Raw genomic sequence first — 20,183 nt, forward strand, 5'->3', positions numbered from 1 at the left:
GTTATTCGCACCATTCTCCGTAAACCCTAGACAAGCCCAGGAGACCGTCCGTTTCTGAGATACTGGAACCGCGCACCTGGCATCGACGACCATACCACGCTCAAAGTCACTCAGGTGACTCGTTTTGCCCATTCTAACTTTCAATCGACAATAACGGAATGCCCGATGCCTATCTGCATGCTTTATATAGCAAGCCATTGACAAGTAACTCACTGTCTGTAGGAGCGACCCATTTCCGTGAACGGAGTGGTTTACCTAATAATCTGACCACTAAGTGTATATTTCAAGCTAAATGGACTGTAAATGCATTCCTTTCAATAAAGCATATCTTTTTGATATGAAGCATTGTGGGTGTCCATACAGACCAATAATGTAATTGCAGTTTATTACTCACTGAGCTACTTGGGGATTTCCCCATTTGAAAGCACAACAGAAAGGTCTGATTTTATAATAAAGTCGTATTTTCCGTAACGCCTTTTACACAAGCACTGGTGTTTAGATTGGCAAGCGCTGCAACACTGGAGTTTACACTAATGCTGTTACTCTCCATAACATAACCTTGTTATGCCGTCGGCTAGCCCTGTTGGCATTTCCCCTCACCGGGGTTGTGTTCATTAGAGCAAGCAACGGAAAATGAAATTGGGCGCTTCTTATGGGACAAGTCCTGTTTTAGTCCGTTTTGTTCCTAATGAACACGACCCAGCTAGGTCCACTGGGAATACCAGTTTTTTTTCTCAAAATGTGGGTCAACATACTGTTACTGGTCAAGACTACTGGTTAGCATTTTATTTTACGGTACAGACGGGTGTGGAATTCATTCTAGAAACTGACCAGTGGCAGTTCTAGACCATTTCAACTGGGGGGGCCAAGCTGGGGCCAGTTGTACTGTTAGAGGGGCCAGTTACATTAGACATTATTGTTGTCATATTGTTTTCTTCACTGCATTGCAGGAATTAGCAGGCAAAAGACCATGTTCATAATCATCATCGTTGCCACTGCCTAATAACGGATGTAAAAAAAGAATGATAACACATTTTTGCAATGTAAAAATGATTTCATACTCTACATTTAGGGGGGCGACAAGGGGGTACAAAATTGTTGTCACAGAGGCACTGCCCCCCCCCCCCCCAGAACCGCTAGTGGAACTGACCCATAATAATCCTAAGAATTAACATTAAAAAACACATTTTTACATGTTAAAAGAATTTTCCCAATTCCCCTTAGGTACAGAGAGTATTTACTTTGAATGTACGTGGTAAAATGGTAATTACTCTCTTATGTAAAGACAATAGCTTATGAATTCTATATTTGTTTCTTTGGGAATCATCACAACAAGCACTCCAATCCATGTATCAGCTAGTTGGTTACCAATTGTGTTGAATTCATGTAATTAAGTGTCAGAAACTAGCCAATGACACCATTTCTAATTGTCCTAATAAACACCAGGTAAATACCAGTGTAAACGGTGGTCTAAAATGAAGTGTTACTGTTTATTTAAGAGTCTCATGACATTCTTTCCCTGTATTGTACTCCCAGATGGCTTGTTGTGACCTGTCAGTGGGTGGGTGATGAGGACATAGGGGTTGAAGTAGCGTGAGAGAAAATGACACAAATGGATTTAGGCATAAATGGCTACTGAACTCCAACCTCTCCAAATGTGTCTATAAGCTCCAATAGGACCATTGTGACAACAGGTTACACAGCTTCATGTTCTATTACTGCAGAAAGTAGTATCAAGTGAAAGCATGGCTTGTGAACGCTATCCACAAAGACTAAATGTGTGTTCTATAGTCAATCAGTTTAACAAATGTATTTTGTTTTATTGTCTATTCTGCAGTTTCACAGATTGTACCAGCCAGTGTTGCAATACTTAACAAAAGTGTAGTATGAGTGTATTTTTATTTTAAAATGTTCATGATTTGGTTGCAAACACTCAAGTTCATTCCAGGCTAGTTGGGGCTGAAAGTCTAATATAGCTGTGAACAATCAGATGTAAAACATTAAAATGGTTCCTCTCAACCCCGTTTGGCGAATGAAAACCTGAGCTTAGATGCATTCCTGGCCTGAAATCTGATGTGCCTGGGCTTGGGAGCACACACAATCCTGCATGTGAAGCACTTCTTCTCCATACACCATTGTGCACATGGCCCTGTAGTTGTTTTAACTAATTGCATGAACTTGAACATTATAGGCCTACAGGCCAGGTGTTCATAATGTCAGTGTTATAGGGAAAGTTATTCAGAGGCAGGCGTTGAGACATCAGCGACAGTATGTTCTGTAGGAAGTCTCAGGTTCATTAGCACACAGGACTTAGGCACAGTCCCTACTACTAATATCTATTCCAGGGGACATTCTGTTACACAGACCATTATAAAATGACAAGTCACATTGGCACTTTTCTCTCTGGTGTAATAACTGACCTGTAGATGAGTCTGTCTCTCTCTTCTGGTGTGTGCGTGCGCAGAGAAAGCGAGAGAGATTTGGCCGGCGCTCCAGTGAGGGGCCCACGTGCTCTGTGTGTGGTCCTGGTCTCTCCCAGACTCATTCTCAGACAGCCATGTTGCTGTGGGTTTTAAGGAGGCCCAATGCTTCACTCAGAGAGAACGATGGGGGAACATGGAGCTCCCCTCATTCATACAGCACAGGCCAAAAACAAAACATCCATTGTCATTTCAACCAGCAGGAGGTAGGCTGTTGAAGCATTACATCTAATGCACTGCCCTATAATGGTCATGTTAGAGAGAGGCTGTGATCACATCACAAGCATGAAGAGGATTGCTTGAGACTATGGTGTTCCATGTGAATGATGAAACATTCATTAAATCTACAGTGTGGCTGTCCCATTGGTTGATAAAGACAGCAACGTAAATCTGACCAATGTCAGTCACTTATGGCTTCATTTACAGTTAACTTATAATCAATCTCTGAAACCTTTCTCGGTCAGTTTGAGGTCTCATTCGGGTGAAGAGCAGTGCTACCTTAACTGGGAGAGAGAATCCACATTTTCCATTATGAGGGTCTCCTAGGAAACGGATTTAATATGGACTGGAAGGAAATAAACAAGACAAACTTTTTTTACACATCCAAAATGCCATGAAGTTATTCATTTTTTATAATTCCACCAGGCCATCCCATTCCCCAACCAACACCCATACAGTAGGCTGCATTCTCATTTAGAAACTGTGCAATTTAAGCAGAGAAAATGACAATCTTGTCTGATCTTTTAGAATCAAAGTAGCCTAAGGAGTGGATCATTTACTTGTTTATGTCCACGACAACAAACTTTCCCTGAGTGGCTACTGGCATGCCACTGGCGGATAAACTCGCAGTCACCATTTTTGTGGTGGTGAATGAACAGTGTTTGGAGTGGGCTGACAAAGAAATAGAGCCTACCGTGCTCGCATAATCACTAACATTCAGATTGTATGGCAAAGTGAGGCTCTAGTTTATTCACAGATTTAAAGTACTATTGAAGAGACTAATGAAATGCTTGTTCACACTAACATAACTGATCAGTCTATGATTGCAAATCTATTCATTGTTAATAGCAACAAGTGCAAATGTAGGAGGTACAGTCAGATGTAAGTAGTGGAGGACAATATGGGTCTTTGGAGATCTTTCAAATACTTGTTTTTGGAAATGAGCATCATACTGGTACTCCAGTTATATAGCCATGCTATCATTGCTCATTATGTATTTATTCCTTGTGTTACTATATTTTAAATGTTATTGTTATTATTATTTGTTTTGTTTATTTATTTATTGTGTTGTGTATTGTTGGTAAGGGCCCATAAGTAAGCGTTTCACTGTTAGTCTACACCTGTTTACGAAGCAGGTGACAATAACATTTGATTGTGATTGATTTGACGAATGTGTTATGTCAGAAATAAAGGCTCTAAATGAACGGACGATTAAACAAACAAGCAGACGAAATACAGGTACACAGATGGCTTTTCTACTGCCGTCTGTCCTGTCAGGAGAGAGATTGTTTTGGTATTCCTATAAGGCATAGTCTTACCCATGGAGAGGGGGATGGGATGAGAGGGGTTTGTTACTTTGGCTCTCCCCCACCATGTGCATACCAGAGGCAGAACAAAATAGCAGACACGACTGCAAGCGAGAAAAACAAAGACCAAACTCTATCAGACACATCAGAATTCTATAGGAATCCCCCAAAGCTGCCATTTTTTGGGATAGTCTACATAGATGAAATGAGAATAGTTTTTCCAGCAAAAGAGGGGAAAGTGGGAGCGCGAGGGGGATGGACCGCGTAGACTAGAGATCATGTTACAGTTTCAGACTTTTCATGGCAAGTTGTGGGGGAGGGTGAATCTGTTACTTTGATTTCTTTTTAATAGGCATATCCAACAAAAACAGCGGAAGGAATAGTTCCACTTGATTTTAATTGAATATCATGCATGCTTCTTTTCGTTTTTTGGTGGCGATCGGATTGTGTGTAGGGAATTCCAGTGATAAATCAAGGATTATACGACAAATGCTAAATGGAAAAGTTCGGGACTCCGTGAAAACTGGAAAAACGTTTCGTTTCATTGTATCATAATGTTACATTCGGCATCAAATGAACAAGAGCTCTTCGTGCTATTTTTATTAACGGTTACTTTTTAGATTACTGGAATACAAAGTATCATTTTTTCCCCCTGGAAACAAAGTTGCACGGTTGAATCTCCAAGATGTCTTCCTATGGCTGGAGTTCCATTGTTGGTGGGTTCGGGATGCTTTGCGTTTGGGCTGCCTCCTTTCTGGTTACTCATGCGGTAACGGTCCAGAGAAACGAAACAATTTTCAATGATTTCTGCAAGAAAACTACAACATGTGAAGTGCTTAAATATAATGCATGTCTTGGGTCACCACTACCGTACACGCACACGTCTCTTGTCTTGGCTGAAGACTCAAGTACCCAAGACGAAGCGTTTGAGAAGTTGGCCATGTGGTCTGGTAAGCCTGTATTTGGTTAATAAGCATAGGTACAAAGGGGTCATGTTGTTCATTTACTGTAATTGAAATTAAATAAATTGACAAACGTATTATACATTTGTGTTGTGTTATTAAGTGCAGACCCCACTCCCTCTATTAGCATTAGATGCAATCTAGATGGTCATATTGTCATTTGCAAAAGGAAACGTAAAATAAAATCAATGTCTTTTATACGTTGAATTTTCACTAGTGATTATTCATTGAACTTTCGCTTGTGATTATTTAGTCTTAGCCTTGCCATTTGACATAAACATAATATTCTATATAAGTAAAAACAGTATCACTATATAATATGTATGTAATAAGATGTATTACATTGTGCTATTAAACATTAAGGTAGATTTGGTTATAGTCACGTGCGAGGTCGGTAGGTTAATTGGTATAGTATAGCCTGTTAACTAGGTCATGAAATGTTGAGGGCCCCTCCAAATGGATCGTTTTTGTAATTACCAAATACATGGGAATAGGACTTTTACAGGAAATTGGGGTTAAGAGCAAATAAAGAAATGAAAATGAAAGATTCTCTCTGAGGTGTTAGATAATCCTGCACATGCATAAACAGTCATTAGCGAGCCATCAACCTGCGTTTCCTTCCACTAATCCTCAGCAGATCTGTAGAGTGGTTCCCTCCCCACCCCCACCATGGGAAAAACAACAGACCACACAACTAGTGACCTTCCAAGTGCATGATATTGTAACGCTGGCTGCCTCATCAAGAGGTTTGGAGCTCTTGGCGTAACAGCTGTGTTGAGTTGATAGGCACTGGACCCAGCTACCAATCCCAGTCAGGGTTAACATCCAGGTCCTAATTATCTCCTGACCCTAGTGATCACCATCATCAACATCCAGGTCCTATTTATCTCCTGACCCTAGTGATCACCATCATCAACATCCAGGTCCTATTTATCTCCTGACCCTAGTGATCACCATCATCAACATCCAGGTCCTATTTATCTCCTGACCCTAGTGATCACCATCATCAACATCCAGGTCCTATTTATCTCCTGACCCTAGTGATCACCATCATCAACATCCAGGTCCTATTTATCTCCTGGCCCTAGTGATCACCATCATCAACATCCAGGTCCTATTTATCTCCTGACCCTAGTGATCACCATCATCAACATCCAGGTCCTATTTATCTCCTGACCCTAGTGATCACCATCATCAACATCCAGGTCCTATTTATCTCCTGACCCTAGTGATCACCATCATCAACATCCAGGTCCTATTTATCTCCTGACCCTAGTGATCACCATCATCATCCTCACCACACTGAAGTGATGAATGTGCATTATTTAATATCCAGACTGGTCTCATACTCTATATGCTGTAGCCAACACTACTATAGTTGTCATATCATACCATACTTAGATAGTTGGCATGACAATGAACAAACAAACCCAGAGAGGAGTTTGATAAGGCACAAACAGGCTGGAGCACCAGGTTCGTGTTCATTAGGGCACACCGTAGCAAACCGTTTCACAACAGAAAAACAAAAATGAGCGTTTCTTATGGTACCTACCTGCCAATTTTTCTCAGTTTTGGAGCATTCTCATCCGTTTGGTGTCTACTGAAGTCAACCCAAGCTACATTATTGTCCCTCACCTCCCTTCTCACCCATGCAGGTCTGAGGAACGCCCCTCGCTGCTGGGCGGTCATCCAGCCCCTGCTGTGTGCCGTCTACATGCCCAAGTGTGACAACGGGCAGGTGGAGCTTCCCAGCCAGCACCTGTGCCAGGCTACACGTCGCCCCTGCAGCATCGTGGACCAGGAGAGGGGCTGGCCCAACTTCCTCAAGTGTGAGGAGACGGACAAGTACCCCATGGGCTGCACGGTATGGTAGATGCTCTCACTATGCATGTGTCCAGATGGGGTGCTAGGCCAATTATTGAGGGGGCTTCAGCACTGTCAACCCACTGGGCACACACTGGTTGAATCAACGTTGTCTCCACGTCATTTCAACGGAATGACATTGAACCAACGTGGAGTAGACGTTGAATTGAAGTCTGTGCCCAGTGGGTGGCCCCTCCATGGAGCCACCCATCTAGTCAACAGTCTAGTGTCATTGTTTTTCAGTCTAAAATGGCTGTCAATATTATACTATATAATATATTATATACAGTGCATTCAGAAAGTATTCTGACCTCTTGACTTTTCCACATTTTGTTACCCCTGAGGTGCCTTATTGTTATTATAAACTGATTACCCAACGTAATTAGAGCAGTTAAAATAAATGTTTTGTCGTACGCGTGGTATACGGTCTGATATACCACAGCTGTCAGCCAATCAGCATTCAGGGCTCGAACCACCCAGTTTATAAAATACTATATAATATTGAGGCGTATGCCTCATATGAAAAATAGACCAAACAGAGTGACATTATGAGCTCACTGTGCCTTCCGTCCATGGTGAGACAGAACGAGGTGCAGAAGCTGAAGTTCAACACGTCGGGACAGTGCGAAGCCCCCCTGGTGAAGACAGACGTTCAGGCCAGCTGGTACAAAGATGTGGAGGGCTGCGGCATCCAGTGCAACAACCCTCTGTTCACCGACGAGGAGCACTCGGACATGCACGCCTACATCGCTGTGTTCGGCACCGTCACCCTGCTCTGCACCTTTTTCACTCTGGTGAGCTTCACACAGCAGTGTTGTGGACAACATTACCCATAATTCCAAGCAACAGCTTTTTTGACTTGACGTTTATCTTTTAAGTTTGAGGTTACAAATAGAATGAAGATACTGGTATTGTAACACATACCATTCTTGTTCAGATAATGGGTTCATACTGCTTTTCACAGAAGTTGTCAAAACAATGCTTTTTATTAGCTGATATTGTTAGTAATTTGTGGAGTACTATGTGTTTCAGTGAGTTGGCCTTTTTAAGGACAGCAAAAAGTGTTTTCCATTGCTATTCATATTTTCTCTCTCTTTCCCTCTCTCCTTTCACAGGCCACCTTTCTGGCGGACTGGAAGAATTCAAACCGTTACCCCGCCGTCATCCTCTTCTACATCAATACCTGTTTCTTCATGGGCAGTATCGGCTGGCTGGCTCAGTTCATGGATGGAGCTCGCAAAGAGATCGTGTGTAAGAGTGACAACACCATGCGTTTAGGGGAGCCCTCGTAAGTGAAGAAGAAGAACACTTCATATTTTATTGTCAATCAATTGTGGTTTTTGCTTACGACCCAACCCCCTGAGACACACACATTGAAGGGGTTGAAAGAAAGTGGGAGTATTATGAGATAAGATGTGAAAATACAATTTGAAGGAGTATTTCTAGAATCTTCTGGTGAGGTTTGTAGGTCTTATATTCAGCTAGTACAGGAGTCAGGAGGTAGGTCTTGTATTCAGCTAGTACAGGAGTCAGGAGGTAGGTCTTGTATTCAGCTAGTACAGGAGTCAGGAGGTAGGTCTTGTATTCAGCTAGTACAGGAGTCAGGAGGTAGGTCTTGTATTTAGCTAGTACAGGAGTCAGGAGGTAGGTCTTGTATTCAGCTAGTACAGGAGTCAGGAGGTAGGTCTTGTATTTAGCTAGTACAGGAGTCAGGAGGTAGGTCTTGTATTCAGCTAGTACAGGAGTCAGGAGGTAGGTCTTGTATTTAGCTAGTACAGGAGTCAGGAGGTAGGTCTTGTATTTAGCTAGTACAGGAGTCAGGAGGTAGGTCTTGTATTTAGCTAGTACAGGAGTCAGGAGGTAGGTCTTGTATTCAGCTAGTACAGGAGTCAGGAGGTAGGTCTTGTATTTAGCTAGTACAGGAGTCAGGAGGTAGGTCTTGTATTTAGCTAGTACAGGAGTCAGGAGGTAGGTTTTGTATTTAGCTATTACAGGAGTCAGGAGGTTCATTTTCACAAGTTCGCTGTGTTTCTCAAACTTGATTGGTTGATTGGTTGGCTGATTTATTGACATTTTCAGACAATTAATAACACACATACAGTCAATGCAATGGCAGTGAACACTTAAAAATAATTGAGTCATTAACTTCCTTCCTTCTCTCTCTCTCTCTCTCTCTCTCTCTCCATCCAGGTCTACCGAGACTCTGTCGTGTGTCATCATCTTCAGCCTCGTCTACTACTCCCTGATGTCTGGGGTGATCTGGTTCGTCATGCTGACCTACGCCTGGCACACGTCCTTCAAGGCCCTGGGCACCACCCACCAGCCCCTGTCGGGCAAGACCTCATACTTCCACATGGTCACATGGTCCGTCCCCTTCATCCTCACTGTGGCTATTCTAGCCACCGCTGAGGTATGGAACACCTACCATTAGTTTTATCCATTGAAAATAGTCATTTCTGTGATTTGCGGTGTATAATACTTATGATAATAACACATTATACATGCTTATGACAAGTCTCACAATGCGTTGTAACTGAATCTTAATTCTTTATACCAGCAGGCTTTAAGTTAAGTGTTACTGGGTTATTTTGAAATAGGGTAATCCCAAACAGTGTCTACAGTTTAGAGACAAGTTTATTTATTCCCTTTTCATGATGGAAAGACAATGACTGAAATTATTGATATTTTATGCCGTTATGCCATTCAAACATATGTATGCGTTTCTGGTCTCTGTTGTTTGACATAGGTGGACGGAGACTCTGTCAGTGGGATCTGTTTCGTGGGCTATAAGAACTACCACTACCGTGCTGGCTTTGTGTTGGCTCCCATTGGAGTTGTGCTTGTCATTGGTGGCTATTTCCTCATACGAGGTGACTTCTCTCAAACCCAAAAAACGAGACATTTTCATATTTCAGAATTTAAACGCTACCAAATAAACAGACGTTCCCAAAGTGATTTCCTCTGTTTGTTTCCGCAGGAGTCATGACATTGTTTTCCATCAAGAGTAACCACCCGGGTCTTCTGAGTGAGAAGGCAGCGAGCAAAATCAACGAAACAATGCTAAGACTTGGTATGACCCCTTAGCTGTAAATCACCAGATATCCAGAGCCAAACCCCTGGCATAACAGTGTAACAAACCTAGCTAGTGTTGAAAAGACAGATAACCGCTTCCACAAGGGAGCTAGCTTTCTTGGAGCAGTGGTTAGATCCACTGCCTTTGGGTCAGGCAATCCTAGTTAGACCTAGCACTGCCCCCCCCCCCCCCCCAAAATGCTACAGTAGCATGCTAGAATAAACCTTTGATAAAGCCACTTAAATTGCCTCATCATAGATTGACTGATTCTGTTGCACGATATATGTTATATAACACTTTGGTTTTTATCTTCATATAAATTATATTGTGTCCTGACTCCTGAGGTTTCTGGAATTTTAAATATCCCTAATAATTTGTGTAATTCCTCTTCATCAGGTATATTTGGGTTCCTGGCGTTTGGCTTTGTCTTAATCACGTTTGGCTGCCACTTCTACGACTTCTTCAACCAGGCTGAGTGGGAGAAGAGCTTCAGAGAATATGTGTTGTGAGTTCCTTTTCTCCTCATGTAGCCTACAGTAACCCGGAACTATATTCAACACTGCAACTTCAAAACAGGTGTTGAGGACCTAAGGACTTCTGGGCCCTTTTGGAATACAAAAAAAATATATATATATATATATATTTTCTCAGAGCATGGGACTAATCACCAATATAGGACATAACATAATTGGGAAAAGCTTTGCCTTGGAAAGTTTCCTTATGTCAATCCAATATGACAGACGAGAGATTACTTCAAGGAAGGGAGGAAGGAAATATGCATTTAAGAGTATTGGTACATGGCCCCAGTTGTATGGTGTAGTGGGAGATTTAATAGTATTGGTACATGGCCCCAGTTGTATGGTGTAGTGGGAGATTTAATAGTATTGGTACATGGCCCCAGTTGTATGGTGTAGTGGGAGATTTAATAGTATTGGTACATGGCCCCAGTTGTATGGTGTAGTGGGAGATTTAATAGTATTGGTACATGGCCCCAGTTGTATGGTGTAGTGGGAGATTTAAGAGTATTGGAACATGACCCTCAGTTGTATGGTGTAGTGGGAGATTTAAGAGTATTGGAACATGACCCTCAGTTGTATGGTGTAGTGGGAGATTTAAAAGTATTGGAACATGGCCCTCAGTTGTATGGTGTAGTGGGAGATTTAAGAGTATTGGAACATGGCCCTCAGTTGTATGGTGTAGTAGGAGATTCCCAGCAGATGATGCTGTTGAGACTGGTGGTAACCACAGCCCTACCGGTTTGTTGTGCTGTGAATGCAGCCTTATTTCTCCACTCTGTTGACTTTGAGTGAACTGGTATGAATTTCACCTCAGAAATGTACTTTTTTTTTCTTGTCTCAACAAGTAAACAACTGGTTCATGTCAACAGCTCAGTATGTGAATATGCCCCATTTATATGGCTTTACAGTGGGTGTGGGTATGTCAAGTATTTTTTCACAGCAAATGCAACTGCCTGTGTAAAAAGAGCTCTGAGGATTGATTGATGGTTTTGAACAGGTGTGAGGCCAATGTGACGATCGCTCATCAGACCAACAAGCCGATCCCAGAATGTACTATCAAGAACCGTCCCAGTCTACTGGTGGAAAAGATTAATCTGTTCTCCATGTTCGGCACGGGCATCGCCATGAGCACCTGGGTGTGGACCAAGGCCACTATCCTCATCTGGAAACGCACCTGGTGCAAGTAAGCAGCCATTTCCTTTAAAACACACACAGAAAATTAGACTGGGCGGCAGTCCCTTTGTAGCAAAAAGTTGTTGTCTTGTAGATAAAAGGTAAGAAAATAGGCTACAAGAAAATAGTACATGAACTTTAACAACAATATCCAAAGTATGGAGTTACACATTGTATTATCTCTCTGAGGCATTCACACAGCATTATCTGTGTATTAAAGTTTAAATCCTCATAAGGTGAAACAGCGCCACTGTTCGCCCCCGGTGCATTTGTTATTATTTTTGTTTTGTTGATGAAACGGAGGAGAGGAGTATCAGCATCACAGACATTTTGTTTTGTTCAGTACATACTATGCTGTTCTATCGCACCTGCAATGATGTCTGAGCGAAAAAATACAGTGTTCGTTGTTTGATGCAACTTCTTGGTTGTTGTAGTATCTCAAACGGACGTGGTAGTTTCACCAAGTACGGATTTCAGCTATTGCCACGTCAAGGGATACGTCAACATTGTCTGTCACATTGTCATTTATCTACCTGGTGTTCCTGTCATAGGGTTATCGGCCGTAGCGACGATGAGCCCAAGAGGATAAAGAAGAGCAAGATGATAGCCAAGGCCTTCTCCAAGCGCAAGGAGCTCCACAAAGACCCAGAGAAGGAGCTGTCCTTCAGCATGCACACTGTCTCCCATGATGGGCCAGTAGGTAAGTCCCCAAAGACCCAGAGAAGGAGCTGTCCTTCAGCATGCACACTGTCTCCCATGATGGGCCAGTAGGTAAGTCCCCAAAGACCTAGAGAAGGAGCTGTCCTTCAGCATGCACACTGTCTCCCATGATGGGCCAGTAGGTAAGTCCCCAAAGACCTGGAGAAGGAGCTGTCCTTCAGCATGCACACTGTCTCCCATGATGGGCCAGTAGGTAAGTCCCCAAAGACCTGGAGAAGGAGCTGTCCTTCAGCATGCACACTGTCTCCCATGATGGGCCAGTAGGTAAGTCCCCAAAGACCCAGAGAAGGAGCTGTCCTTCAGCATGCACACTGTCTCCCATGATGGGCCAGTAGGTAAGTCCCCAAAGACCTGGAGAAGGAGCTGTCCTTCAGCATGCACACTGTCTCCCATGATGGGCCAGTAGGTAAGTCCGCAAAGACCTGGAGAAGGAGCTGTCCAAAAGACTGAATTGGATGCCTCTCAGTGAAATGGCACATTTTAGTGCTGAACTGAAAATTCAAACATTCAAAATACATATTTTTTAATGCAGATGAAATGCCATATTTTTTATCATTGAGGAACTCCTGGCTGATATTAATGGAGATTCCACTAGGCTTCAATGTTACAACTAGAAGTGAATGTCATTGAGAAGTCTGTCTGACACTAGCAGTGAATGTTATTGAGAAGTCTGTCTGACACTAGCAGTGAATGTCATTGAGAAGTCTGTCTGGCACTAGCAGTGAATGTCATTGAGAAGTCTGTCTGACACTAGCAGTGAATGTCATTGAGAAGTCTGTCTGACACTTAGCAGTGAATGTCATTGAGAAGTCTGTCTGACACTTAGCAGTGAATGTCATTGAGAAGTCTGTCTGACACTTAGCAGTGAATGTCATTGAGAAGTCTGTCTGACACTAGCAGTGAATGTCATTGAGAAGTCTGTCTGACACTAGCAGTGAATGTTATTGAGAAGTCTGTCTGACACTAGCAGTGAATGTCATTGAGAAGTCTGTCTGGCACTAGCAGTGAATGTCATTGAGAAGTCTGTCTGACACTAGCAGTGAATGTCACTGAGAAGTCTGTCTGACACTAGCAGTGAATGTTATTGAGAAGTCTGTCTGACACTAGCAGTGAATGTCATTGAGAAGTCTGTCTGACACTAGCAGTGAATGTCATTGAGAAGTCTGTCTGACACTAGCAGTGAATGTCATTGAGAAGTCTGTCTGGCACTAGCAGTGAATGTCATTGAGAAGTCTGTCTGACACTAGCAGTGAATGTCACTGAGAAGTCTGTCTGACACTAGCAGTGAATGTCATTGAGAAGTCTGTCTGACACTAGCAGTGAATGTCATTGAGAAGTCTGTCTGACACTGGAAGTGAATGACTGAGTCATTAGATAATGTAAGCACTGAGGCGGCTGTGGCCAGCATGCTTGCTTATGTTGGAGGGACTGTATGAACTGTTAGTTATTGGAACACTGCAGGGGACTCCAGGGAGCCTTCTACTATATAAATAACTCTTTGGGGGTTTTACTGAATGGATAGTAATGGTTGAGCTCTTCTACTTTATAATGGATAGTAATGGTTGAGCTCTTCTACTGTATAATGAATAGTAATGGTTGAGCTCTTCTACTGTATAATGGATAGTAATGGTTGAGCTCTTCTACTGTATAATGAATAGTAATGGTTGAGCTCTTCTACTGTATAATGAATAGTAATGGTTGAGCTCTTCTACTATATAATGGATAGTAATGGTTGAGCTCTTCTACTGTATAATGGATAGTAATGGTTGAGCTCTTCTACTGTATAATGGATAGTAATGGTTGAGCTCTTCTACTGTATAATGGATAGTAATGGTTGAGCTCTTCTACTGTATAATGGATAGTAATGGTTGAGCTCTTCTACTGTATAATGGATAGTAATGGTTGAGCTCTTCTACTGTATAATGGATAGTAATGGTTGAGCTCTTCTACTGTATAATGGATAGTAATGGTTGAGCTCTTCTACTGTATAATGAATAGTAATGGTTGAGCTCTTCTACTGTATAATGAATAGTAATGGTTGAGCTCTTCTACTGTATAATGGATAGTAATGGTTGAGCTCTTCTACTGTATAATGGATAGTAATGGTTGAGCTCTTCTACTGTATAATGGATAGTAATGGTTGAGCTCTTCTACTGTATAATGGATAGTAATGGTTGAGCTCTTCTACTGTATAATGTATAGTAATGGTTGAGCTCTTCTACTGTATAATGAATAGTAATGGTTGAGCTCTTCTACTGTATAATGAATAGTAATGGTTGAGCTCTTCTACTGTATAATGGATAGTAATGGTTGAGCTCTTCTACTGTATAATGGATAGTAATGGTTGAGCTCTTCTACTGTATAATGAATAGTAATGGTTGAGCTCTTCTACTGTATAATGGATAGTAATGGTTGAGCTCTTCTACTGTATAATGGATAGTAATGGTTGAGCTCTTCTACTGTATAATGGATAGTAATGGTTGAGCTCTTCTACTATATAATGGATAGTAATGGTTGAGCTCTTCTACTGTATAATGGATAGTAATGGTTGAGCTCTTCTACTGTATAATGGATAGTAATGGTTGAGCTCTTCTACTGTATAATGGATAGTAATGGTTGAGCTCTTCTACTTTATAATGAATAGTAATGGTTGAGCTCTTCTACTGTATAATGGATAGTAATGGTTGAGCTCTTCTACTATATAATGGATAGTAATGGTTGAGCTCTTCTACTGTATAATGGATAGTAATGGTTGAGCTCTTCTACTGTATAATGGATAGTAATGGTTGAGCTCTTCTACTGTATAATGGATAGTAATGGTTGAGCTCTTCTACTGTATAATGTATAGTAATGGTTGAGCTCTTCTACTGTACAATGGATAGTAATGGTTGAGCTCTTCTACTGTACAATGAATAGTAATGGTTGAGCTCTTCTACTGTATAATGGATAGTAATGGTTGAGCTCTTCTACTGTATAATGAATAGTAATGGTTGAGCTCTTCTACTGTATAATGGATAGTAATGGTTGAGCTGTCTTCTTTCTCATTGGTAGCTGGCATCAACTTTGACCTGAACGGGGAGCCATCCAACGAGATGTCTTCAGCCTGGGCCCAGCATGTGACCAAGATGGTGGCCAGGAGGGGCGCCATTCTGCCGCAGGACATCTCTGTCACCCCTACAGGGACACCTGGTGAGAGCTGCCACCTGACATTGTCTGACATCTGCACTCTTCCTTGAGTTCATTGCATTTTTTCCTGAAACGATAACAGATCGTAGACAGTTGGATTGGTTAAAGCAATGGTATAAGGCCTTTGCTTTCACTTATCCAGTCATGTACAGATTCACACAGGGCCTATGTTACTAGCCTGGTTAAGCCAGACTGAATGCTGCACTCACAATGGCAGTATTCAGTATTATATAACCAGGCTACAGAATTGTCAGTTCAGCCACCAGTCTGATTTAATCCTGCTACCATGTTACCACTATGAGTCTGAATCTCACCCTGCTCTTTCACCCAGTTCCACCCCCAGAGGAGAGGAACAAGCTGTGGATGGTGGAGGCGGAGATCTCCCCTGAGATGATGATGAAGAGGAAGAAGAAGAGGAAGAAGAGGAAGAAGGAGGCGCGTCCTCTGGAGGAGCTGGCCGAACACCAGGGCTACCGTCGGCGAGAGTTTGGCACCAGCTCGGTGCCACGGCTACCCAAGCTGCCCGGCCACAGGAGCCTGGTGGCCAATCTGAGGCAGCACCAGGAGGAGGCTGAGGACGTCCTTCCAGGCTCTTACCCTGAGTTTAGGCCCTCTCATCCCCTGCCCAACCAAGAGAGGTACGGAGGAGCCCTGGGGGCCTCCTCTAGCCAGAGGAGCAGGTACCCTGACCTCAACCCCCTCTCCCTCAGTGACCTGCCAGAGGACCTCGGCCTGGGGCCTCGCTGCCGCCCCCAACAACCACCCCCCTCCTTCTGGCAGCCCAATGGAGCGTTCCACTACTCCGGGGAGGTGGCATCTATGGCAGGGGTGTCTGGGAGGACAGACCACGTGGGGAGGTCGCAGGGGGGTCAAAGGAGGGCGGAGTGGGGGCAGATCCACTCTAGAACCAACCTGATGGAGGCGGAGCTTATGGATGCTGACTCTGACTTCTGAGAGCGACCATGTGTGGCTGTGGGGTTTTCAGTTTTTTTTACAGACTGTTAGAGAAAAGTGCTGGATACTTACACTTATGGGGCTCTCTTGTCACTGCCCAACAGTCAAGATGAAACAGGACTCAAGTCAAGTTAATTGGTCAGATCTGTCTCATTTAAAGGGAAGGGCTAAAGGAGAACTGATCAGGCCAAGGGTGAGTTTCATGAAAGCTTCTTGGCTTATGTCCCACTGGGCACGAACTGGTTGAATCAATGTTATTTCCACATCATTTCAACCCCCCAAAATCTATCTGATGACGTTGAATCAATGTGGAAAACTGATTGTATTTGAAAAAAGTCATCAACGTAAGGGCATTTCGTATTTTTTTTCATCCAACCTTTAAGCTAAATCCAATGAAATGGTGACATTTGTTGTTGATTTCACATTGAATTCACGTTAGTTAACAACTCAACCAAATGTAAATCAGAACTAGACGTTGAACTGACTTCTGTGCCCAGTGGGGTGGCTCTGAATTTCTCTTAACAAATCACAGTAGCTACAGTTTCATAAAAATGTGTTTAAAAACCTATAGTTGCGTTTAGACAGGCAGCCTAATTCTGATATTTTTACCACTAATTGGTCTTTTGACCAATCACAAAAAATCTTTTCACATCTTTTTCAGAGCTGATCTGATTGGTAAAAAGAGCAATTAGTGAAAAAAAGATCAGAATTGGCCTGCCTGTCTAAATGAGCAAAATTAATTGAATAAAGCACTTTTCTGTTCTACAAGTGGTCTGGGTCTATAGTTGTGGAGAGAAATAAAGTACCTCGTTAGCTACAAAGCTTTTGGGAAACGCATCCCAGACTAGTCAATGCTGTGTGATTTACCGAAAATAATTCCACTTATGGTATTGGTCAGAAAACGGACATGACCAGCCATGTTGCAACAACTAACTTCTGTTGTCAGAAACATTTCATTGAATGATGGCAGCAGAAGAGGCAGCTCAACTCTGAAGGATGAGGGTCACCATCACTGACATGATCCCGGGTCACTTTGTCTTGGATCAGATTATCACTCTTGTTGATTTCAGTCTCATAGCCATTCATTATATGACTTCCAAGACTCTTCCAGGGATCTTGTCGTTCACTGAGTCAGTTCATGCATCATAGGGTTCATGTAAGTAGTGGAAAGTGGCTTCCTTTCCTTGTCTCTTTTCTACGTCGTCGCTGACTTTAGAAAACTGGACCGGTGAAAACGAATTCCATGTCGGCGTTCTCCATATTGCTTTCAACTAGCCTGTGTTAATTACAGAATATTACTAGATCTGTAACGATGGAGAGGAAGCCACTTCAGATGATTGACATGCAGCCTCATCTGATGCAGAAACCATCAGGCTCTGGAAGTTCCATGTCTTTCTATATCTTCGTCAACTAGTAGTCTGTACTTTTGTCACAAAAATATAGAACCGTTTTTATATTGCCTGGTGCAATCACACAAAAGTGAGCTTTTTTCACCTGAGGAGAAAGAGAATTGATTAGGTTTTTATATCAGTGGAAATTAAATACACAACTGAGTGGGAATCAATCATTTCATTTCTTGAAAGTGTTCTTGCACATGTTAGCTACATCAGTTAAATTGTTACGTTTTTTTCCCCTGTACAATTGTATTAAAAAGGGTTATTTTTTTACTGTAGTATATAGTATTTCCACATGATTTTTTACTCTATTGTACAGCAGTGCTTGACTTGGACTGAAATACAGTAGGTGCCGGTACTCATTTTACATGCTGGTACTGTTTATATTTAGGTGCAGGAGCTCCACAATACTTTTCAGCTAATATTCTAGAAGAAGAACAGGAGCACAAGCAGTAGAACATGTGAGTTGCCGGTACTCAGCTCCGGTGAGCTCCTGCCCAAGTTAAGCATACGTATAGACAACCTTGGCTATACTTCGTTGAGTTTTCTGTGTTTTTATTGTATAGGACAGTGCTATATATTGCGTCATGTTGTCCTAGAGTTGAGCAAAACACCTTTATTCTCTTTGCTTGTAATTATCTGCTACAATTTCTAAATGCACGCGTCTTGTGCTTCTCTCTATGTGTAGTGCACTTGTTCATTTATTGGGACCGAGGACGCAGTGGAGGCTGCTGAGGGGAGGACGGCTCATAATAATGACTGGAACGGAGCAAATGAAATGACATCAAACACATTTAATACCGTTCCACTAATTCCGCTCCAGCCATTACCACAAGCCTGTCCTCCCCAATTAAGATGCCACCAACCTCCTGTGCAAGGATGCAGCATACTTGTACAATTCTAAGTTGTTATACTGTATGTTTGGTTGGTTTTCTGTGCTGAGGTACATTACAGATTTGCTCAGCAAAAGGGAAAAGTCACTGAAGCTCGTGATGTAGTTGTACCGATGCTGTAACCAAAGTAATTTAGTATTAGTGTCTTTGCATCACACTCACAACAGAATAAAGATGGTGCCGAACTACAGATGTAGAATCTTAATTTGATCAACCTGTTGCAGGAGAAATTAAAACTTGTACTGCATTTGAGGTTTAAAACGGTTTCTGAAGTTTGTAATTTCCACTTTGACTTGATTTTCGCTTACAAAAAATTGATCAACCGCTACAAAAATGGTCATTAATTACAATCCACATAATAACTCACATTTCCTGTTGCTGCAGGATTATGTTTCTGCTGTAGCAAACTGGCTCAAATTATGATCCTACATCTGTAGTGTCAATGTTATGATAGTCCTATTAGCTAATGTGCTATGTGTATCAGAGATTATTTATAAAATGTCCATGTCTGGAAGATAAATTAAGCAAGCTGTAAAGCGCTGCAATGAAAATAACACTGTAACATTTGTTTAATACATTTGGACATTTATTGCACCATCAGTGCAAACGAATGCAATTTCTGTTAAAAAATATATTTTGTGAAAAGACAAGGAATCTATCAAGTGTATATGACATCAACTGTAATATTTCTCATGTTGGATACTGACCAGCCAGTTTATTCCAGGGGAAGTTAACCCTGCTATACTTTGAGGTATTGTGAACGTTCTCAGAGTTTTCTTTTGCTGTCAAAGATAGTTAAATACAGTCCATCTCTTTGTGTGTTCTTTATATTGGCAAAATCCATTTCCCTATTGTCTATGTAGCTTACTGCTGTTTCTCTCCACACTCATATCTTGAACACACAATTGTATTACTTTGATCATGAATCTGTATTTTTGTATAATTATGTAAATAAAAGGAAACCTAGAATTCTGGTGTTGTTGTTTTTTGATGTATTTATTGAGATTTGTGAATAAAACATTTCTAGTGTTGATGGTCCTTAGTTCTGTTGTCCTACACTTGTTGGAATAATGTTTCCTTTCACATATAGTTTTTAGGTCTCCACTCAGTATGAAATGTTATTATCCTTGGTAAAGTAAATAGGCCAGGGATAAGCAACTGGCCACTTTTCAAAGTCCTCGGATCAATTTCCCCCCAAAAATACAAAAAAAAAAAAAAACAACTCGCTCGGGTCTCAATTTACTGCTGCAAGTTAGAATAGTAGAATACAAAAGGTGCAATTTCGAAATTTGGTTGGGCATCAACAGTTTTTCTCTTGTTAGCACAGTCACGGATAGTCAGTCAATTAGCCCATGTCAGCTAACATTTTTTAGATTTCGAAGTTTAGCGTCCAGCTGACCCAACTTGGTTCATGGTCAAATTACCAACAGGGGCCCCATTG

General features: G+C 41.9%; 1 protein-coding gene across 1 annotated transcript; it reads left to right on the top strand.

Annotated features, from left to right (window-relative positions):
* The first annotated feature begins 3,858 nt into the window (after window positions 1–3,858).
* Window positions 3,859–19,711, top strand: LOC115180083 (smoothened homolog). The gene is made up of 12 exons (XM_029741990.1): window positions 3,859–4,956; window positions 6,624–6,832; window positions 7,416–7,625; window positions 7,947–8,119; window positions 9,022–9,241; window positions 9,578–9,701; window positions 9,809–9,901; window positions 10,301–10,409; window positions 11,420–11,605; window positions 12,147–12,295; window positions 15,367–15,504; window positions 15,833–19,711. Exons 1-12 carry the CDS (start codon window positions 4,692–4,694, stop codon window positions 16,453–16,455), a joined length of 2,499 nt encoding a protein of 832 aa, XP_029597850.1. The 5' UTR covers window positions 3,859–4,691; the 3' UTR covers window positions 16,456–19,711.
* The last annotated feature ends 472 nt before the right edge of the window (window positions 19,712–20,183 follow it).

This window comes from Salmo trutta, chromosome 40 (assembly GCF_901001165.1).
Source record: "Salmo trutta chromosome 40, fSalTru1.1, whole genome shotgun sequence".
Lineage (NCBI taxonomy): Eukaryota > Metazoa > Chordata > Actinopteri > Salmoniformes > Salmonidae > Salmo > Salmo trutta.

What these genes read in the sequence shown, in the direction of transcription:
- LOC115180083 (XM_029741990.1), top strand. Translation starts at nt 4,692, where the DNA reads ATGTCTTCCTATGGCTGGAGTTCCATTGTTGGTGGGTTCGGGATGCTT. An exon ending in AGTACCCCATGGGCTGCACG is followed by an intron (nt 6,833 to 7,415) that starts GTATGGTAGATG and finishes ATGGTGAGACAG; the next exon opens with AACGAGGTGCAGAAGCTGAA. An exon ending in CTATTCTAGCCACCGCTGAG is followed by an intron (nt 9,242 to 9,577) that starts GTATGGAACACC and finishes TGTTTGACATAG; the next exon opens with GTGGACGGAGACTCTGTCAG.